This window comes from Erpetoichthys calabaricus, chromosome 9 (assembly GCF_900747795.2).
Source record: "Erpetoichthys calabaricus chromosome 9, fErpCal1.3, whole genome shotgun sequence".
Lineage (NCBI taxonomy): Eukaryota > Metazoa > Chordata > Cladistia > Polypteriformes > Polypteridae > Erpetoichthys > Erpetoichthys calabaricus.
In genome coordinates this window covers 177,591,575-177,614,840 of record NC_041402.2, presented here as the reverse complement: position 1 = coordinate 177,614,840, position 23,266 = coordinate 177,591,575, and the positions used below count along the sequence as shown (strand labels likewise).

At 38.0% G+C, this 23,266-nt stretch overlaps 1 protein-coding gene across 2 annotated transcripts; it reads left to right on the top strand.

Annotated features, from left to right (window-relative positions):
• The first annotated feature begins 1,029 nt into the window (after nt 1-1,029).
• Nucleotides 1,030-23,172, top strand: hyou1 (hypoxia up-regulated 1). Of its 2 annotated transcripts, none has more exons than XM_028808448.2 (25): nt 1,030-1,226; nt 3,751-3,826; nt 3,913-4,006; nt 8,694-8,772; nt 8,939-9,093; nt 10,414-10,490; nt 10,578-10,759; nt 12,344-12,459; nt 13,745-13,931; nt 14,074-14,208; nt 15,069-15,151; nt 16,893-17,025; nt 17,111-17,301; nt 17,412-17,550; nt 17,690-17,747; nt 19,211-19,287; nt 19,391-19,522; nt 19,971-20,209; nt 20,298-20,385; nt 21,441-21,563; nt 21,646-21,779; nt 21,866-21,950; nt 22,047-22,278; nt 22,395-22,532; nt 22,716-23,172. In XM_028808448.2, the coding sequence occupies exons 2-25, from the start codon at nt 3,760-3,762 to the stop codon at nt 22,763-22,765; spliced, it is 2,994 nt and encodes a 997-aa protein (XP_028664281.1). In that variant the 5' UTR covers nt 1,030-1,226; nt 3,751-3,759; the 3' UTR covers nt 22,766-23,172. The 2 variants fall into 2 exon arrangements, with proteins under 2 accessions (XP_028664281.1, XP_028664282.1); XM_028808449.2 differs by having other exon boundaries at nt 1,031-1,194.
• The last annotated feature ends 94 nt before the right edge of the window (nt 23,173-23,266 follow it).

Genomic DNA, 23,266 nt, shown 5'->3' with positions numbered 1-23,266 from the left:
TCAAATCCTTGATGCCTGCCTACAGAGTAATCCTTGGGTCAGTACTTGTATTCATTGAGCTACTTATGAGGTCTTATGTTCTTTCTGATAATGCCACCTCTGTGTGGGTGGCATTGTATCTCAATCCAGACTCTTTTCATGTGTAGCTCCTAGCTTGTGCCCATCTTCATTTGAAATTGTGACTCAGTCAGTGTGCTTAAGAAGTTTTTGAAGACTTTGTTGTTAGGTGCATTTCTGTCTGATCAGTTAGGTTTTTGTAATCTGGGAACTGTAAATCACTTGGATTCGGTTCTGGGCTCTTCAGTTGTGATGGTCAATTTTGTAACCTTGTCCTGTAAGTGTAACTCCCAATCTGTCCCCCTGACTGATGTTTGCACGGTTGTGTTGATCTCTTTGGTAAATCGATTTGGATACAAATGTTTCATAAACAAATAAATGTGAATTTATGTAATACTGAAGGATGAGCTTCCTAACGATTGTGAAAGTGCATCAACACAATAGGAGGAGTAACCAGGAGATGTCAGTAGCGAGAGAAATGGGCTTCAGTTTACAATGACCACATGAGACTAATGAACAGGAGAAGCCTTTCTTACAAATTGCAAGAAAAAAGTGGAGTACATACGGGACAAGAGCATCTTAATGGCAACCGGGTGAATCTGTAACGTATTTGTGAAAACGGAACCTGGCGTGTTAATCATAAATTAAGCCTCCATTAACTACGAGAAAAGTGAGGTAAAGTATTACTGAATCCACACCAATTGCGTGATTAAAAGTTACACCTTAATGTCATATTCGTTCACCTTCCGGAAAGGAACTGGATCTGTAACAGCATGTCTCCTCAACCATCACTTTAGCCCCGCCCCGATCCGTGAACGTGGACCAATTGCCTTCAGTATCACGACTACGTTCACAGTCTTGCAGGCAGTGGAGGAACGTGGACAAATAGAAGAAAGAGAACACGGGGAGGGGCGGAGACAAGAAGAGTACAGCGTGATGACGTTGATGAGTGTTTATCCAATGGATAAGCGCCGCGTCCAGGCCCTGCGCGAGGTGCAAACCGGCGAATGCAAAGGAAATTGAAAAAGCCGTGCAGGAGGTGGGCATGGTGCCGTATCGTTGTACTGCAGTCGAGTTAGAAGCCGTGTGGCGCTGGACTAGCACTTTGTTCTAGAGAGTTCGCGAAGACGCTGGCGGGTGAGTGAGAGCGGGCAGTACAGAGTGCAAATGTAAGTTGTGCGTGTTTTCTGGAAACTGCATTTGTACAAGTCGTTAACCCATTTCTGGTCTAGAGTATCACATGTATGCTGAGTGATTCATTGGCTTTTCAGTTTTTGTGACAGTTAGGGCCCGTTTGATACGTTTGAGATATGATTATTGCCATCGCTATAAGCACTCATTGTGACGTCAGTAGATACGTAGGTACGTTTAAAAATGTCAGATTAAAGTTTGTGTTGACCTAACTCTATCAATCAGAGGAGCCGATCTTCGTGCCCTTAATGGATGTACGGTTTCGAATATGCTACAGGTACGAATAATATCCATGTACTGTCAAACCATCTTGAACAACATGCTATATTCTGCCACCTTCGTGGGTCAATAGTTGAAACTATGGACCAAAGAGGCGTGTCTTAGTCTTATTGGGCTGATCCATGTGCAAAAGTGATGCACTCAATCACAATTGATGAGTCATATTTTTGACGTTGTATATCAACATAGTGGAGGCCCCAAACATTGCATTGTCTTTTTTTATAGCCACATCAAGTGCAGTTAACTGTACCAAATGGTAAGTCTTACAAATCGTCAAATCTTAAAAATATTAGACAATGTCATCTAAACTATTGAGGTTAGCCATTCTTGGGACTTGTAATAGCTTTATGTCTCAGATTTATGAAAATTGAATTGTGCCACCTGTAATTAAGTTTTTAATGTATCATAAATATAAAATTTAATATCTTAGAACAAAAAGCCTGCAGTCTCTAGTATGAAAAACTTTTCATTGTGAATTGTCTTTTGTTTCCAAAAGCATTAATTGAAATGTTTGTGGTAGAGCTCACCATTTGTTAGTGATTCAACTTCAGTGCAGTATTTCCAAACAATTCAGTTATCTAGTGATAAGCAGGCCATAACCTCCCACTTGTCTAGTTTTTAGGCTTTTCTTCTCTCTTTTATGAGGTTTCTCTCAGAGTTCATCATTTTGTGGTAGTAAGCCAATTACTTTGCGTACATAATTGGACTAAAGGTTTTAAATCATACATGACAATTTTTCAGAAGTCATTCTCTCAAATAACAGGTACTCCTCAAGTCTGTGCTCTTTCCTCATTACTGTTTATACTGTGCACAAGCGACCAGAGAGAGAACGACGACCATTGTTCCATTATCAAGTATGCTGATGACACCAAGCTGATAAGACACATCCGACGAGGACGAAAGCCATTATTTCAACCAAGTGGACTGTTCAGTAAATTGGTGCAACAAGAACCATCTTACTTGAATCTGAAAAAGACTAAAAAAAAAAATGATACTGGACTTTTGAGAGGCTGGGGGAGGAGGTAGAAACAGTGACTGAATATAAATATTTAGGAGCGGACTTTGATAATAATCTTAATTGGAATATTAATACAAAAACATTTACTCTAAATGCAATCAGTACTTATATCTCTGACCCCAAGGGGTATGCGAAAACTAACACATTCTTAATACAAGAAATTGTATAATTTGAAATAAAGAACAAATATAAAAAATAAAAGTAAACACAGAAAATATAAAATGGACAAGGACCTCAGGTTGTCCTTTTATTGCACTGAGAACCAGTCTGTTGTCACTACTGTCTTCAATGTCTGGTTTAGTTACCAAACAAATCCAAAATTTAAAAAAAAAAAGGTCTCTAGCAGATTATCAAACATTCAGGTAAAGTTTTTGCTGCTGATGTAGATGATTTGGTAAGTGGATGTAAGTGGGCAATGTTGAAAAGAAACTGGAAATCATCTCAGCTGATGACAGACCTCTATTACAAGCAGAACTAAGGTAAATTAGGGAGGACAGCCACTTTAAAGTCCCATGCAAATCATTCCAGAGATTTCTTCCTTTCCTGTACCATACACGTTTTTAATAATATTGGAGAAAATCTAACTTTCCTGAACTGGAGAGGTTTTAATATGTGTCATGTAACCATTTTAGGTTAAAGCATACTATTAAATGGCTAGAAGTAGTTACCAAAGATAATGTTTTCAAACAATATAAATACAGGTATTATAGAATTTCTGTTTTAAGTTTTAACCTGTCTTGCCTCTTGCTTGTTTATTTTATTTCTGTCTTTTGGATGCAGCTAAGAAGGCAGATTTCATGTTTTCCTGTGTAAACATGACTAAATAAAAACTTTCAATTTGAACCTTCGTTAAAGTTATTAAGCAGCAAGGTCTAGTGGGTAAGAAACTTCTCCACCTGTGACTGACTGTGTGATTCTGAACAAGCGTGTCACTTAACCTGCCACTGCTCCAACTGAAAGAAATACTGTATATGTAAACAATTGTACAGTGCTTTGACAAAAGTTTTGTGTAAGATTCTTGTTTCATTCATTGCTGACAACTTTTATTCATGAATGTTAACCAATCTATCATGTGCATCCAGCCAGAAAAATAAACATGTCATTTCTATTGAGGCATAGTTTAAAAAGAGAGAGAATGAACAAAAAGTATCCAAATCTTTTCTCCTGTCTTACCAGTTTATTTCTTCTTCCTTTTTTTGCTTCAGATTGTTACCATGGATAGACCGATTATGTGGTGTTTTTTCCTCTGGCTCCTAGGAGCTCTAATTCCTTTTCAAGCAGGTAAACTCAAAGTACATTTTGCAGGGATGTTTACAAAGATGAGGCAAAACACAAGTTCTACAACCTCAGTGCTTGCTGTCTTATAGATTCAGTGGCTGTGATGTCCGTAGACCTGGGAAGTGAGTGGATGAAAATAGCAATAGTAAAACCAGGAGTGCCAATGGAGATCGTCCTAAACAAGTATGTAAACAGCAAAGTGTGCATCTGCACATAATTTACACAATAGATATGTTCTTATTCAAGGATGTTTTATGGTCATAATGCCCTTGTATTAAAGAGTTTAACAACACTTCCTACTCTTATTACCAGTATCATTAAACTTTGAGAAATACTGACAGTTTATTATAATAATTCATTACATTTTATATAGCGCTTTTCTCAGTACTCAAAGCGCTATCCACACTTTAGGTACTTCATTATAAAACTATGTACGTTATACAGTTTGTATGACAAATAGAGATGGGATTTTATTAAAAATGGTTATTTCTGAAGAGATGTTAATATTTATAAGGCAATAGTATCCTGCAACTCTAAAATGGATTAAGCAGGTTTGACAGTGTTAGGTTTCATATGAGAGCATTATTGATCACAGCAATAGCTTCATGTAAACTGAGGAAGAGGGATTTATTTTTTGCTTTAAATAACAATGTACTAGAAAATCAAAGTAATTTTATTATTTTGCCTCAAAGTGTACAATGACCTAAGCAAGTTTATAGCAAATTTGTCACATCATTCAAAGGAAATGCAACAGACTTTGGCAGTTGTGAGTGTAGAAAGAAAGGTTATGTCTCATAAAACTCTCATCATTGTATGAGTTAGATATAGGGCATCTTAATACAGTGTTTTTCTTAATAAGGCATATTCCTTTGTGTTTTGTATTATACAATAAAATAAGTTTTATCATTTTTAACACTGATGCCTACCAGCTCCAGAGCTCCGTGTTGGATTACCCCATTGTTAAAAATTCTACACCTGTACCTGATGTTTATTATTGGGTTCTATAATGCCTCCATCTCACATTCTTCATAACAATATTATTAGTAATTGGCACTTAGTTGACCCAGTGTGGGTTCAGGCATAGGTCTGTTCTGTAAAAGTCTGATGTTCACTTTTTTGTGTGCAGTTTGTATATATAGTTACACGCATAAAATCCTGAGCTTTCCATGATCCTGTATTAGAGTTATCTGGTTAAGAGAATGGATGTGAATTTTCTATGTTAATATTCCAACACCTGATACTGCAAATGATTAATGGAAAGGAGTTAATCAGTAATATGATAAATGGATTGTAAAAATATTGTTTAAAAAAAAAAAAAATCTTATGAAACATGCACAAATGCAGCATCTGTTTCTTTTATTTGTAACTTCAAGAAAATGATTTATAAGCCTTCAAAGTTCGGTAAAGAATCTAGTCTGTGCATCCTGTTTATATGTAAATGTACATATGTAGTACGTGTCATTTCTCTGGCTCTATTCGGTGCCTTTCATGCCTGTCCAATATACGGATGTCACAAAAACCAATACTTCAGTACTAAATTTCTGAAAACATAACAGAACCAGCTTTTTATTTAGTATCAGTACTACTGAGAACGTCTGTACTGTTCTCTTGCATGACTGCAAGCAGACAGATTACTCCAGAAGGCATAATAATACATGAAAGAAACTGAGAAGAAAAGTTCTAATATAAATGTCTCCCTCTGGTACTGTTACAGCCACTGATTCAACACATGTTGAGAAGAAAAATGACAGAGGTGTAATGTCTGAAAGTGTTTTTGCTTTCACACATGAAAATTTAAGCAAGCAAGTGCAGCGATCTCATACTTTTTTTTTAAAACAAAACATACACACAGGGTTGAGTTATTGCCACTTTCATTCCATCAATAATTCAGAAACAGATTTGTGTGTGATTTGAAAGCCAAGTAACCTCACTGACTCATTTACCTTGTATGGTCACGCATTTATAAGAGGAGATGAAAAGATAACAAGGTTAAATGGCTATTGAATTGAATAGTGTCATACACAGTCCCAATAAATGAGCAGAGGCTTTGCATTCATTCTCTCATTATAATGAATATTTCTACAGATGTCCATTAATTCAAACATCTGTCCTTTTTTTTTTTAAATGTGGTTTTATATGGTCCAGGGTCACACAGGGGGTGTGACGTTATGCTGGGAGAACTGTCAGCACTGACAAGTTGTAGCAAGAAATCTCAACACAAGATTCAAACGAAGTGGCCATTTGGCTTGTCTGCACTGGCAAAGACATGAGCAGCCCCATGTGTTAATACCAAAATAAAATGTATTCAGTGCTTCAAAAGACAAGGCACATTTCCCTATTATTACAATGTGTACAGTGTTAATGGAGACTTGTAATCATCAAAACACACAGTTAGCAGGACAAATGAATCCGCAAACTTCATTGCTAAATAATGAATCTGCAAAGACTAAATTTATGTCATTCATTTGGCTTTTGAAGACAAACTACCATTCATTATTATAACCCCTAAGTGAAAGCACATGTCAAATATTTGAATGGTATGTTGAAGAATGTAATACTGTCGCACTGTTACAAATTTGTTCAGTACAGGCAACAACAGCCTGACAAATTTTCAAATTCTAGATTTGTACAGAGGCATAACAAATAACAAAATCCAATCACTCATGTAAGAAACCTTGAAAATGGGAAACAGGAGTTGTCAGTTTTACATCTTTATTTTACAAGTTTGATTTCACATGGGAAGCTTTAAAGTTGAAGCAAATTTAAAACCCCTCCAAGTTCTGACATTTGAAAATTGAATTAGACTCAACTGTTAAATATTAGTTTTTAGTAATATTTTTTAACTAGCTAATTATTCAAATAGAAATCTTACAATAACAAATATTGCAAACCTAACGATAGGTTTTTAAAGTCTGGTTTGTCAGTGAAGCAATTATTACAAAAACTGCTTTAAAGAGTATGTTTAAATGGGATAATCAGGAGTTATCTTTTAATTCACTAATTCAACAGTACATGTACTATATAATGTTGGAATTTTTGTATTTTAGTATAGATTTTTAAGCAGTAGGTTTCAGTAACTGGGTGGAAATGTCAATCAATACATTTAGAATGTGCATGTGTTAAGATAACAAATGTAGTTCATGAAATAGGATTCTTTTTCAACCCTGTGCTATCCCCACCCCCAGATTATACGCTGGATGGATCCCCATCTCTGCCACATGTTAAATTCAAGCCTTGCGTTGAGTTATTATATTTATAAATGCCAATACTAGTTTTTACTTAAGTGATACTTGAGTAATTACTTGATGGAAGGGTGTACTGCTTTTAAAGCTTTTGTTACTGTTAATATTTACATATTTTATACAGTATTATAGAAAAGGCACAACATTGTTCACCATAAAAAAGGAGGTACTTTTAATAAAAATCCACTAAATGGGATTTCTGTTTTTGCTGTGATATCAGAAAGGTGTCCAGTATCGTTAAATTGCATTTGTATTGGTAGCGAATACAAAAATTCTGGTTATCATGGCATCTCTAGTCCAATATACAGTAAATGATAATGTAAACACTTAAGGCTACCCTCTAATAGGCAGATATTCAGGAGTATGTAACAGTACATTGAATTAATTTCAACAGCTTAATTGTGTCAGTTTTGCTTTTCTGTAAAAGAAGCCACAACTTTTAAAACAACAGCCCGCAAACTTTACAGTAATGCCCAATTTACTTCTGAAAAGCCAAAGGGAACATCTTCCACAGATAATATTAAACACCAAAGGAGATCTTGATATGCCATTCGTATGAAAACGTTTTCAGTTTCCCGTTAGAATAACTTTTGCTATGACAATTAACAAATCACAGGGACAAATGTTCAAAAAAGTCTATTTATTAGAGAGAAAGAAACGATATTCATTCACAGGCAGTTATACGTTGCTTCGTCACGATATAACTCAGAATCAAATGCGATATTGATGAAAAATAATTCAAAAAGTTGTTTTTATTGAAGTTTTACATTAAAAGTGTAAGTTTAAAAATTATTTGCTTGTTAATTTCAAAGCCAAACAAAACGAAAACGTATAACGCAATGAATACCTCTAACACAACGTTTTACTGTGTTTTACTATGGTTAATTACTCACTGTAATGTAAAATAGTTAGTTCTATTATACATATGTAACAATTCCCATGAAAATAACAATCTGTTTAAATTGTACATCCACTTCCCCATACGCGAACGGCAGATCCGTGAAGTGGCTAGCACGTAGTGCCCACCGGGGGTTGGCAAACAAAGCGAACAGGGGGCAGAGTAGTATATAAAATGATCAAACTGTTAAAATGGAAAAACGCTGCCTGCTTTCAGATGAAAAGAATACAATTTACAGCTTCTATTGCAGCCATACAAACTACACATTCTGCTTCTCCATCCTTTTTTTTTTTTTTTAAAACTGTGGACATGCTGATTTTTCTATTAAATTTAAGTTTCCTTCACTGTTTGAAATGGCTACATCGGCTAACAGAGTGATACTTAAGCAAATTATCAAGAAAATATGCTTAGTGAAGTTTTAAAATACATGGAAGATAGAGCCTGTCACAGAAAGCATTTGGTTGAGATTATTTTTTAATATGGAAAAATTGTTGCCTGCATGTTTTGCTGCTTGATAAATTGATTACTTGTTTTTTTAGCCTCGTATATGTGTCAGAATGATTAGAAGACCAACAACTTATGTTTAGATCCTCTGTGTTATTTGAGGAGGATGAAACTCTGGAATGCATTTCTTGGGAAACTGGTATTTGCAAGTTTCTCTGTATGTTGAGTTTAAGTTTGTAGGAGGAGAGAATTTTGCTCTGCATCCTCATCTTGTGTCTACTTTTAGAGAGTCAAGGAGGAAAACTCCAGTAGCCGTGTGTCTGAAAGAGAATGAGCGACTGTTTGAAGATGGGGCAATGGGCATGGTGAGTAAGGAGACCTAGTTTTGCATATAGAGAACAGTAGTCTTATTTATTAGATTAGGAATATTTCAGTTTTTGTCTCAACATTTGACTTTTTGATTTTTAAATCTCAACATGATCTCTATCTAAAGTTTTTTCTTTCTTTTCTTTGCTCCACCCATTGTCCTAGTCGGTGAAAAACCCCAAAGTTGTGTTCCGGTATTTCCAGGATCTCCTGGGGAAAGAGCTGGGCAACCCTCTAGTTGAGCTGTATCAGAAACGTTTTCCTGAGCACCAGCTAGTAAAAGATGAGAGCAGAGGAACGTCACTGTTCAAGATTTCAGAGTAAGTACAAAAGAAGAGGATATCTAATAAATGTACAGTAGACATTTATTTATACAAGGGTAAGTCAAACATTATATGCACTCCAGCTGTAGAATTTATTTTAATCAACTTTCAGAAAAGACAAATACCTAATTTTTCGACAATCACCCTGATTTTTCAATTCACTTTGTCCATCTGTCGTCAAGCTTTTGTATTCCTTCATTAACAAATGTTTTAGGCTGAGCTGCAAGCCACGAATGCACCACTGTCTTCACCTCTTCATCAGATGTGAACCTTTGTCCTCGTACAACATCCTTCGAAACCCAAGTCTGTCGTGGATTATTGCATAGGCAGAGCCATGGCTGATTTGCAAATGATTTGCCACTTCGTCTGCTGTCACTCGTCTATTCAACAGAATCCTTTCAAGTGCACGTTGAATGTTGTCATCAGACTTGGACGGGTGTCCAGCTCCTTCATGGCTGATACTTGTGTGAACCTTCCTTGAATTTCTCCTTCCATTCATACACACTTCTTTGCGACAAAATACTTTCTCCATACTGTGCACAAAATCTTTAATAAATATTGGCAGCAGGCACACCCTCATACCACAAAAAACAAATCGCTGCATGTTGTTCTTTTTTCATGCAAATCACAAGTGGGGTAGTCATTGTTTCTCACACCACAGTTACAAATCATCTGACATAATATGTTCACACCTGCACAGCAGTCACTGGGGAGATAGGGACCTCATATGGAAAGCACTGATAAGTTTTAGTATAACCAGAGTGTGGATAATATTCGATTCACCCTCGTATAACCAATCTTTCACATAGTTTGAGATTTTCATTTGTATTTACACATCCTCTTCGACACTGGTATGCAGATACATTGTTGTTCACAAAGGTCAAACTATACAATAAGTAAGCATTCCAGAAATTTTCAGATTTCTGTATTCCTACTAAGCCCCCAGATGACCAGGGCTAGTTGAGTGTGGAGCATTCTAGAATACTCGGACTGCATCTAAAATTGTAACTTAAGTGTATGCTCAGAAGTGTCATTTACACGTTAACATGAGAATCTGAATATTGATGTTACCACCAACACAGCATTTTAACTACTTTAGCATTTCCTTACAGGTTCAGTGTAGGAAGTGAATGATACAGTGAAATACATGCTTACCTCTCACTAACCCCACTATGTACTGCTACCATTTTTCCTCTGTACTTCGAGCGATTGTACTTGGAAGTGTTAGAGGCACACAATGCAGAGAAAACCCATGTTCCCTTCTGTCTTTTTCCATGTCTGCAAGTTTGACTTTTTTCTCTCCTGTCTGGTTTCCAGTGAGCTCCGGTATTCCCCTGAAGAGATCTTGGGAATGATTTTGAATTACTCAAGAAATCTTGCTCAAGACTTTGCAGGTGAGGTGCTGGACTAAACACATTTTGGGCTGAACATGTTTTGAGATGGTCATGTTCTGTAATACTTGTCACTTTTTTTCCTTGCAGAGCAGCCTATTAAAGATGCAGTGATTACTGTCCCGGCCTTCTTCAATCAGGCAGAGAGGAGGGCAGTCTTACAGGCAGCTCAAATGGCCAATCTGAAAGTCCTCCAGCTCATCAATGATAACACTGCCGTGGCACTAAATTATGGTGTCTTCAGGAGAAAAGACATCAATAGCACCGCACAGGTATAGTGTGTGTTTTTGTTTTTCTGCTGTAGTTGCTCCATTGAGACTTGCCAGAAGTGAAATCCGTGAAATCTGGAAATGCTAGGTTCAGTTTTTGGATAAACTGGAAAAATCTCCATGCATCCCTGAACCATTCCAATAATGGACACACAGTACTTTTTGTTTGTCTCTGGGCAGCAATTGAGTGTTGGGGGGCTGACATTATAAACATGATGAAGCCAACTGGATGGTATTGGCATTCTTTTACAGACTAAGGGATGTGTTTTGTAGAATAAAACATAGTGCACTTAGAAAGTAGGATGTTTAACTCTGTGTTACAAAGATGGTGGTGGTGAGGCATCCCATGGAGATTAATATAAATAAGGCTCAGCAAACATCATCTAGGACAGGAAGATGGAGTACTACCCGGACTAATTGGTGATTTTTTTTTTCCTTTTTTAAAACATCATTTATACCCCACAAAACACTCATGTTGTCTAGTTATTCTGTTTTATGTTGATTGGTCTCAAAGTTCTTGATAAAGTGCTTTCCCACTGTAGGAACTTTTTTTTCAGGAACCAATGAGTTCTTGTATGATTTAGGTTCTAAGCCACTTGTGCTCCCTGGCCACTTTTGTGTGTTGTGTTCCCACCACACAGCAGGAACTGTAACTTTTATGCAAAATAAGTCGTGCGCAAAGAAGAGTGATGCAGTGCAAGATGAGGCTCGTTCATGAGTTCATTGGGACTCCGTGCTCCTAAATCTAAACCCCTGACCCCTTAGTGTTTCATTGTGCTCCGGACTTCATCGGGGACTTCCCACCCCTTGTTGTTTCAAAGCAATTGCGACTTCCTGGTGGAGATTATCACTTTAATGCAGTGCATGCTTGGCACACCAGGGAGGTGGCTGTGAAAGAGTGATGCTGTAAGTATGGCACTCCATCTTCACCAACAGTATATCTCTTCAAAGTCCAAACTACTAACAGATTTGTAAGATGACGCCAGAGCTTGTGGTCATCCAATCAGCATTTGTTTTTTATTATTTGATTCACGGCATCAAACCATTAATCAGACATCGAAGCATGCAGATTGATCCTGTTGGAGCTACAATGCTGCCTGCTTTCACGTGTTGATGGCTAATAATGATACTGACCTCATTTACCAAAACTTGGAACACAAATGGCACCCAAATTTTTGCTGGTACTGCAACTCACGCACGTGTCTTTCATTTCTGACAACGCGCTCGGAGGACATGTTAAAAGAATGCCGGGAACGCACAGCAGCTTGGATGCATGCCTGTAAGCGTTCTGAGTGTGAAGTATAACCTGGACTAATGACTTTGCTTAATGCATTGTTTGCCTGCTAAAGAGCTGGTTTCTCACTACCCCCCATTAAGGTTTGAAAAGTGTGTTTACTTGAAAAGAAAGACCTCTTTTTCTATGTTTACAGTCACAGAAAATTGTAAAAGCTGATATCACAGACTGTATGTGGGTGGGTTAATTAAGTAGTATGCCATCACTTATAATAAAGGCTGACGGAAAAAAAATTAAATGTGGAGCTACAGCCCTGTAAAGTGATTTGTTCTAAACACCATCTGTTCCTGCAGAATGTCATGTTTTATGACATGGGCTCTGGAAGCACTGTGGCCACAATTGTGACCTACCAGACTGTGAAGACAAAGGAATCTGGAACCCAGCCGCAGCTGCAGATACGAGGAGTTGGGTGAGTGGAACTTCTCTTTGGAGCTTTGAAATTGCAACATTTACAGCTGAAGCCCAGCATCTTTTTACTTGGCTTTGTATTTATGAAAGCAGTGGCTAAGATTTTAAAACTGTTGGATAATTTTTGTAGCATCCTCTTAATTGTGCACCTACTGTGCCTCCTCGTAGCCATCTAGTTGGATGAGGCCTTCAGGACTGTCAATACGTCAGACTTGTCTGTTCTAGCTGACTGTGGACCCCACAGAGGTTTGTTTTCTCCAGGGATGATGGCTGGAGTATTTGTGTTCCTCTCCTCTGTTGCCAGCTAGCCATAGTAAAAATTAATGTGCAGGGCTCTGTTTTCTGTATGTTAATAGATAGATAGAACTTTATTAGAAGCTCTTTAAATAATATATACATAATTAGATAAATTATATATTCAAACACACTATAGTCTGAACACACCAGAATGACTATAATGGAAGCTTTTTCCTATCTGTTTACACATCTATCTTCACATACAATCATTGTCTATTTAGTAATTTATAAAGTTAGTGTTGTCCCAAGTTCTCACAGAAAATGCACACATGGTGTATCTGCACTTGGTGAAGAGCACTATACAAAAATAAACTGAATTTAACTGTATGTCCTCCAGTTATAGGTTCACAGAATCCATCTTGAAATCTCTGTTAGTGTAGATTTAGTAGTTTGTTATTCTTTGGTACAGTGGTTATAAATGTGTGACCAAAGGTCTTAATTTGGCTTTCATTTTGGCTTTGCTTGCCTATAATTGCAAAATGGGCAGAACTTATTATAAGACACCAAAGGGCACCGGTCTATCAAAATGTCCACCCATACAAACACCCACCCTAGCAATCTGCAATTAATCTGACAAGCATGTCTTTTGAACTGTAGGAGAAAAGTGGAGAACCTGAAGAAACTCATACCGACATGTGGAGAGTTTGTGAATTCCTTATAGACAACTACAGTAGATGCAGGATTCAAACCCAGGATGCTAGATATGTTAGGCAGCACTGTAAACTACAATGCCACCATGTAACACTCCCCAAGAAAAAAAAAAGTACATAAAAGAATTTATTTGCTAGAAAAATGTGTATGTTTGTCTTAAAATGAACTGTGAGTGGGAAAAGGCTCAAGGGATGCCCTAACAAGTTACTGTGCTTCCAGAACACCGCTTCACAATGTACACCGCTGCAGCCTGTCTGTTAGCCTGCTTGTCTTCATTCCGCTCTTCTTTTCACAATTTTTTTTACTCCTGGCTGACACGCTTATTCCACTTTCTGCAGTTTTGACCGCACATTAGGTGGCTTGGAGATGGAGCTGCGCCTACGTGACCACCTGGCGGAGCTTTTTAACAAGCAGCAGAAGACAAGCAAAGACGTACGCGAAAACCCTCGTGCGATGGCAAAGCTGCTAAAAGAGGCTGGACGTGTCAAAACAGTTCTGAGTGCTAATGTGGACCACATGGCTCAGGTACAAAGGGCCTGCATGCTGGTCTCTGCTATATTGCTTTTATATGGTGTTAGGCTGATTTATTTATTTATTAGTTTTTAGGTGATTTTATCTAGCACTTATTGCTACCCCCTCCATAAACATACACTGTTTTCACTTTCAGGTGGAGGGTCTCTTGGAAGACTTGGACTTTAAAGCCAGAGTAACAAGATTAGAATTTGAAGCCCTGTGTAGCGATTTGTTTGAGAGGGTTCCTGGTCCTATACAGCAGGCACTTGATGTGGCCGAGATGACCATGGTGAGACTTTCATCTAGAGCACAGTAGGAGATGGGCACAGCAAATGAAGGAGACTGATGTGGATTACAAAAATTTTCATGCTGTTAAGCCTACGGTGGAGGGTGTGTTCTTGGGTTTCAGATCAACTCGGGAATATCAATCTCTGCGTTTTCAGTATGTCATCAACTATAAGAAAATTACAATAGATGGTCAACAGCCACGTTTAGACTGAAATGTGCCATGGTTCCTCTGCTGGAACTATTTACTGTTTATTTCAGAACTGAGTCTTCTGTACAGTAAAATTTCCATGTGAAATAAGCTTAAAGGTTATTTACCCCATGTGGTTAGTAGTGATGACTAATGAAAAATTAATCTCATATTCTTATGTACGAAGATAACAAACTTTCCGACAGAATTGACGCTTATAGAGACCAGTGCTGGATCACAGCAAACAATATGAAAAACTTCCATGAAAGAAGTTTTACGTTATTTATGTTGCATAATCCACATGTTGAGTTGACCAGTCACATGTTCACAATGCGCAGAACATGCACTAAATTCTTCTGGGTAATCAAGTGTGGTGTACACAGAAGAAACACCTTCTGTGTTTTAAATACAGGGTCCTTGACCAATGAATGACATTTTTTGTTTATTTAACAATTCAGTTTTTTTTCTGGCCCATCACGACAAACCACATTGGGTAAGTAACATACTGTATAATTTGGGGCGGGGGGAGACTATTTTTGGTTGGAGTATTCCTGTAATTTCCCAGCATCAATTTGACCACTTTCTAAGTTATGCAAAGTCCTTTAGTTGTTCTCATGCCAATCTTTTCACTGGTATTTCTTTTTTTTTTTTCTTTTTTTCTCCTAACATTTTAGGATGAAATCGAACAGGTCATCCTTGTAGGAGGAGCTACCCGTGTCCCCAAAGTCCAGGAGGTCCTCCAGAAGGCCATTGGCAGGTATGTTGGAGCACAGTCTCTTGAATCTTATTCTGACACCTTGTTACTCTATATTATTCACTAACCTCACTGCATCTTTGTAACAATATGGTATGTGTATTTGAAAGATGTTTAGATATATTCATTTAGTAAACCGTATGAATGCTTCTTTGCAGCACAATATCACTAGTCGGTGCTCTTTGAGTGAGACCACTAATTCTGTGCAACAGACATTAATATCCATTTTACCTACCACATAACCTTTCATGTTTCATTCCCACACCAAGCAGTGTGGAGATGTTGGAGATGGTTCAGGCCATTCTATCCAATACCTGTTCCTGTGACAAGTTTGCAGCACTTCCTGGTTCTTTTCTAAGTTAACTGTTCAGAGTGGGGATACACCAATCATGATACAAAGCAAACAAAAGGATAATGAAAAAGTAGTTGTAGAAAGACTGAAAGTCTGCCTTTATAACTTTGATAAACATCATAAAACATCAGATAAATATCTGGAAATATGCTGAATAGCTCACCATGACATAAACTTCACTCCAAATAGATGCAGCTTATGTTAGCCATGTTTTTTATGTGTTTGAGCAGAGGTAGATAACAAAAGTGTGCTACATAAGAAATCCAGTCATTTCTGATATACAGCAAAGAAACGAGTACTCCGCAGATGGTTCACTGCAGTGCGCCATAGCCCAAAGTTGACAAATCACATTTTTTAAGATTTTTATTGGTAGTTGAACACTTAAGAACTCTGTTTTCCCTTTGTGAAATAAAAATTATTTTACACTTTAAAAATTGTGATGTTCGTTAGACTTGAACCAAAAAAATAATTCAGATGAGGTCATTCAGGATGTAGTTGGGTCACACCGAATACAGGAGTTGTGAGCTGCAAGTAACACGGAAACTTCCTTTTCTGTTAAATGCAGAAACATTGCAAGTTGATAATATATATCAACACTTATAGTCTCAAAATGCATACAATAGCTCAGTTTTTATGTACAAACAAATAACTCCTTATTTAGCATGTTTGTTTTACTTCAAGGGCAGTATGATGGCACAGTGCTGCCCTTTCAGTTGTGAGGCCCAGGTTGGCATCCTGGGTGCTACCTTACGTGGAGTTGGCATGTTATCCCTGTCGCCATGTGGGTTTCCTCTGGGTGCTCTGGTTTCTTCCCACAGGACAAAGACAACGCAGTTTAGGTGTACTGGCATTGCTAAATTGGCCTGTGTGTGTTTACCCTGTCATAGACTGGCACCCTGTGCAGGAGCTGTTTCTGCTTTTCATCCAATGATTTTTGACATAGGCTCCAGCTGCTTCATGACCTTGCCCAGGATAAGCAGGTTAAAAAAAAATTTTTTAAAAAATGGACGAATGTATTACTTCAAAATAAATTGAGGTAACCAGTGAATAACACAAAGTCTAGATACCGCACCCCAGGGGTTGTAGTTTTCAGGTCTAAAATTTGTCATTACCAATGCAAGTTAAACCATATATATATAAAATAGTTGAACCACCCATACAATCAGATTGTGATTCAGACTACGAATGCCATGAAAATATATATATATAATGTATCTTAAATGTCATTTATGTTACTTCCTACACTAATCTGCTTCAGAATGGGTTAAGTATGGAAAACCTTGCCAATGTAAAAGAAGTATTTCATCTTCATTGTCTGTTTTAAGTGGGATTGTGTTAGGTTTATGGCTTTTTAATGCATAATTTTTTTTGAATTTATTTTTGCTTATACAGGGAAGAGCTTGGTAAGAACATCAATGCAGATGAGGCAGCAGGTATGGGGGCAGTCTACCAGGCAGCAGCACTGAGCAAAGCTTTCAAAGTGAAGCCCTTCCTGGTCCGAGATGCTGCCATCTACCCTATTCAGGTACTGCAAGAAGGGGAAAAAACTTTTAAGCTTTTGTTGTATGATACAAGTATGTGGACCTCATGCTGTATTACTATTTTTATAGGTGGAGTTTTCTCGGGCAGTGGAGGAAGAGGAAGAAGGAGTGAAAAGCATTAAACATAACAAGCGCATCCTATTCCAAAGAATGTCTCCCTACCCCCAGCGCAAAGTTATTACCTTTAATCGTTACACAGATGATTTTGAGTTTTATGTTAATTATGGTGATGTCAGTTTTCTCAGTGAGCACGATGCCAGGTAGTGTACTGTGTGTCCAGCTTCTGTATCTTGGTACATGCTGTCCCCAAACCTTTCAACTATCCCCCTCCTAATTAACAGCTCCTTAAAATTGTCTCATTTCCTTGCAGGGTGTTTGGATCCCTGAACCTTACCACAGTAAAGCTGACAGGAGTGGGCAGCAGTTTCAAGAAGCACTCTGATGCTGAATCCAAGGGAATTAAAGCTCATTTCAACATGGATGAGAGTGGTGTCCTCTACTTGGATAGAGTAAGTCAGTTACCAAAGAACTAACCCATGTCCTATTTGGAGAGCTCTGTTTTGATTTCTTGGTGTTTCTCATTGGAGGGGCATTTAATTTGGGAGGCTTGCTTAGCTGTTAACATGTTTGCGATTCTTGTACTCCCAGGTTGAGTCTGTGTTTGAAGCTGTAGTGGAAGAGAAAGAAGAGGAGTCTACATTAACAAGTGAGTATTCTGTTTAGAAAGGTAAATATACTATCGTTGTTGTCCTCCAGTCTATGTGAACAGGCATTATTAATAGTCGTGAGAACCTATTTCTATAGTCCAATCGCAGCTGCTTTGTCCTGTGTAAATCTTGGAAGGACCAAATGGAGCAAAGTTTCATTAATTTAACTTTTGATTCTTGATTTTTGTTTACCTGAAGTTGCCTGTTACAATGTGGTGGAACAAATCTGAGATCTTACAGGCTTTGTATTGCATTTTCTTTACGTTCTTTACCTCACAGCACTTTTGGATTAAATTTGACTTGTTTTTGTGTTTTTTAAAATCATTAAAAGCACCCTGAATTCATCTCTTCAGGACAAAACATGTACTTTTTCTGCATTTCCATAAATATTCAAAAAGTTGAACCTACCATAATTTATACAGTTTCTAATAGTGTTTACCTTGCCATGTCTTTTTGGTCAGTTTTGGCCTGCCATGACTTTGATTGATTTTGAGCTGCATTTAGAGTTAACTTTTAAAGATATCCTAAATGCCATCTTTTAAGCTAAGAAATTTGAAGGCTTTTTTTTATTTCTAGTAAAGTGACCTAATTTTATAAAAATCAAAAAAGTTTCCAAATGGTCACATTTTTGTACAGCTCTTACACATGTTGAACACTGTCATGTCCTTTGTGTCAGTTTTGACCCAAAGTTTAATAGATTTTCCACTCGATTTTAAGGTACTTTAGATGTTTTTATGGGTTGTGAACAAACAAAGTGTCATTGGTTCTAAAAATTAAGATCCATTGGTACTACATGCTAGATTGTCAGTTAGTATTAAATGTTTGGGATGAAAAATGCAATGTCATGGGCATCTTAAAAGGGGTGTCAGAATAAGGTCAAAAAGACTAAGATGGCAAAGCATTGTGAAGGTTAAATGCTGTGCTAGCACTAGCTTCAAAGTGACAGAATAATTAAAAACTATCAACATAAGTATATACTTTTTATACATGATGTGTAGCTCATTTGTGTACTAATTGTCATAAATTTATTTATACATTAATTTTTTTCTAAATTGCACAGTGCTTTCACTCAGCTCTGCTACATCTATTACATATTATTGTTTAAATGAGAAAGTCACCCATTGTAGTGATCATGAACAGAGAAGAAAGTTCTGCTTTCCTCAGTAAAGAGAGTGCCACAAAGCTGTAATAAAACTTAGTTAAGCTGAGAAGTTTAAGTATTCATAAAGATTTGGACTAGCATTGTGCAGGTTAGCTTATTATTAAGGAGATGTTAGAAATTGTTACACACCTCTTAATTGGTTTGTGTATATGGCAAGCTAGAGGGTCTTTCATTTAGAAAAAATTACATTAAACCAACTGAGGATCTGACAGGTATTCACCATTAAGACATCAACTGATACCTCTGTAACATATTTTCTCTAGTTTTACAATGAACACAAGAATTATTTTATTTTCTTAGAGCTTGGGAATACTATTTCCAGTCTGTTTGGAGGTGGGAGATCAGAACCCAAGGAAAATGAAACTGAAACAGCCCAGGTAGGCACAAGGAAGACTCCTTGATGGACAGTCACATGTGTTTGAGTGCCAGCATACTGCACACTCAGAGGTGGATTTCTGTGATAGATCTTCTGTCTTGTAGGAGGAAGAAGAAAGTCCACCAGAAGCAAAAAAGGAAGATGATGATGATGATGGAGCCAAGAAAGCCAGTGATGATTCCCAGGATGCTCAGGAGGATGAGGCCAAGAGTGATGGGGAGAAAGCAGAGGCCAAGGTAAACTCCTAACATAGGCGTTTTCTTTAGCAACAAGCTATCCTGTAACAAAACTCAGCAACTAACCCCTGTTGTGTACCTAATTGTACACTAAACTTGCTCACAATGAGCGGTGAACGGACTAGCTTCAGTCAAGCACTATAATGATGGCTCACAGCATCCTGCAATACCATTGTGTTGTGTTAATCAGGATTGAGTTCATCTACCAAGATTAGACTAAACTGCATGCTAAGTTTGAGAGAAGCTTGCCCATCCATCTTCCTGACCTCCTTATTCAGGGCTGGGTCTTGGAGTTAGAAGCCTGACACTAAACAATAACTCTTATCACTGTGGTGTTGGCAAGTTCTGGGGTCAAAGAGGTGCTATAGTGTTAGGTCACATTGGCTTGGGAACAGGACTCAAAATTCAGCCAAATCTTGTCTTTTTGCTGGACTTTTCTGCATTGTAGGAAGGTGAAAATGGTGAGCAACAGGAAGACAAGGATCAGGCCAATGAAGAGTCGAAACCAAAAGAGGAATCAAAAGAAGAAACTGCAGAGAAAGAGGAAAGCAAGACAGATGGCAAGGAAACAAGCATCAAGAACAAGCTGCCAAAAAAATCTAAAATCTCTGAAGAGATTGGAGTGGAGCTGACGGTCAATGACTTGCTAGACCCAACTGTGGAGCAAATTGAACTTTCTAAAAAAAAGTAAGTTTCTGATAGTTCTCACACTACAAAAAAGATCAAATGGATCAATGGCTTTCAGTAACCAATCTTAATTTCACAATGAATGTAGGCTGCAGGACCTGACTGACCGAGACTTGGAGAAGCATGAGCATGAGAAAATGCTGAACAGTCTGGAAGCCTTCATCTTTGAGACGCAGGTGGGCTATGTGGTTATTTTGGTCATAATGTTTTGTGAATGTAAATAGTGATGGCCACAACCTCATATTGCCTTATTATGCTCTATTCTGCATTGGCATGGGTTCTCCTCAATATTACAAAAATACATTTTGACAATTGGAAGTTTATTCAGCCCAACAGGTTCACCTGGTTAGCCAATAGCTAAGTTGTTCTAGTATCTCATCCAGATATTTTTAAAAAAGTAGTCAAGGTTTCTACTTGAGCTGCTAGGGTAGCGCCACATAGTTTATGAAAGTATCTCTGTCCACAATAAATTGACTGAAAATGCATATAACTTATTAATATTGCTTATAATGGGCAGGCACACATTGACAGAAACAATAAGAGGATGTGCCCCCAACATTAGACATTTGCAGCTTGCATTTATACACCAAGAACAGCAATTGCAAATGCAAGTAACAAACGATGGGATGGAATCATTCTTCAGAGTGCTGCACAAGTATAAGGCGAGCACAGGGACAGAGTAAATGTAATGGGAGGGGTCCCTTAAGAGCATAAACCAATCTCGGCACAATTAGAGTACCCTTTCACACTGTAACGCTGAGCTGGTGTTTTCAGAAATATACTGCTCTGGAGAGAATTTTCCAAAGTCTCCATTTTTGGGAATGGAAAAACAGCAGGATTGTGTGGACAACAGAGAAGAAACGAGACTAATGTCTGCATTTTTTAAATGAAAAATATGTAGTATGCATGTAGCGTTAAGTGTGTCCCAGATTTCCAGGATACAAGGCTTCCATCTTGAATGCACATCCCTTTAATTTCTAGCTAGTGTCCTTGAGAATGTAAATTACTTTTTTAATAAAAGAACTATGCTGGGTCAATGTTAGCTATTTTTTATTTTTTTTTTATTTTGAAGACCTGTACAAGACTAAAGAGAGGTTTGATTTTATTTTCAGTTGCAGTAGGCCAGACCCCACTATACAATAGTCCAGTTTACATTTAGCTACTACAGGACCTGTGTTACAGTCACTAGGCCTCTCCAATTAAGTGAAATATATGTAACTGTTGTTTGTAGGATAAACTATATCAAGAAGAGTACCAGAACGTAATCACAGAAGATGAAAAAGATCAAATTTCTGGAAAGCTGAGTGAGGCATCCAGCTGGTTGGATGAGGAAGGATATTCAGCCGCTACTAAGGTAGCCCCGAGAACTATGAATATGAAGTGTTACAATCTTACATTGAGTTTCCTTACTAAAGGGAGGCTGCTTTGTGTGTTAGGATCTGAAGGAGAAGCTGTCTGAGCTGAAGAAACTCTGCAAGGCTATGTTTTTCAAGGTGGAGGAGCGACGGAAGTGGCCTGATCGCCTTGCAGCACTGGACAGCATGCTCAACCACTCCACATTCTTTCTCAAGTAAGTAGGCTTTGCCAGTACACAACAGATGGCAATTTATTTTTCTTTTCCCATTGGACCTCTGAAATTATCTTCACTTTCTGCAGGAGTGCCAGGATGATACCTGAGGATGAACAGATTTTCACTGAAGTAGAGCTCAACACTCTGGAGAAAGTGCTCAATGAAACAACAGTAAGAAACTATATGATATTTATATTTTTAGGAGAGTGAACAGCTCAAGGAGTCTAAGGGGCAGTCCACTCAATGGCAATTGTTTAATGTCTTTAGGCATGGAAAAATGACACTGTTGCTGACCAGGAGAAGTTGTCGCCAACTGAGAAACCAGTCCTATTGTCCAAAGATATCGAAGCCAAGCTGGGGCTCCTGGACAGAGAGGTCAAGTACTTGCTGAATAAAGCCAAGTTTGCCAAGCCTAAACCAAAACCCAAAGAGAAGAGCAGCAACACCACTGCTGACCAAGAGAAGGTCATTCCGTCCAAAGAGGAGCAGGTGGGAGAAGGTAGGTGGATGGAACGTTGAGCCAAATTAGTCCCATACTCTTAGCACCTTTCCTTTTATAGCCTTGGGAATCTTTATGGATAGATGTTTATTTATTGTACTTCCATTCCTTTTCAGGCACACAATCTCCAGAAGAAGCAAAGCCAGCAGAAGAACCTCCCACGGAAGGAGAGTCTGCTGATAAGAAGAATGAGGAAAATGACAGCTCCCCAGAGGCCACAACATCCAAGGAGCCAGATGGCAAATCTAACACGGGTATCATTATCACTACTTCTCAGCTACCAGGCATTCCCATGCTACTAAAAATTAGTGTAGTCTTTCATAGCTTCATGTTGCATAGGCCTAACAAAATAACAGTATTCTTGTCTCATTTGGTTGGAAACTGGCTGTGACATTCCTGTGTTGTAATGTTTTTATATTTTCGCTTGTCTTTTGCAGAAGCACCGGAGTCCCCCAAAATAGATAGCCACTTGGAAGATGAGCTCTAACCTTTGGAACAGTGGAGCCAATTTGCTGTATTTATTGACATTACTTTTTTGTAATGTGCTGCTTTTTCTGTAATTTAAGCCAGAATGCGTCTGTGGTATAGTCTGGAGATATGGAGATGTAAATTTCACATTGTAGTGTGTGTGTGGGAGTGTGTGCGAGTGTGTGTGGCTGTCCAGTCCTTTTTATTTTTTTTGTATGGTTTTGTTTTAAGCGCCAACCAACACCCCTAAATGCACTTGACAACTAGACCTTCATATGTGGGACCCGCTTGATACTTTGCCATCCTAAAATATTGCGTTCCTTTTGTGTTTTTAGAGTGTGTGTGTGTGTGTGTGTGTGTGTGTTCTAAGGTGCTCTCCTGAAAACTAATTCTGTTCATCTCCCTATAAAAAAAAAAAAAAAACAACCTTTGGGAACTCTGAAGGGCACAAGTCTGGAGCAGCAAGCACTTTTTGTGTGCATTTTTAAACTCCCTATAAAAATTAAATATGGAGGTTTTT

What these genes read in the sequence shown, in the direction of transcription:
- hyou1 (XM_028808448.2), top strand. Translation starts at nt 3,760, where the DNA reads ATGGATAGACCGATTATGTGGTGTTTTTTCCTCTGGCTCCTAGGAGCT. An exon ending in ATGTGGACCACATGGCTCAG is followed by an intron (nt 13,932 to 14,073) that starts GTACAAAGGGCC and finishes TTTCACTTTCAG; the next exon opens with GTGGAGGGTCTCTTGGAAGA. An exon ending in CACTCCACATTCTTTCTCAA is followed by an intron (nt 21,780 to 21,865) that starts GTAAGTAGGCTT and finishes CACTTTCTGCAG; the next exon opens with GAGTGCCAGGATGATACCTG.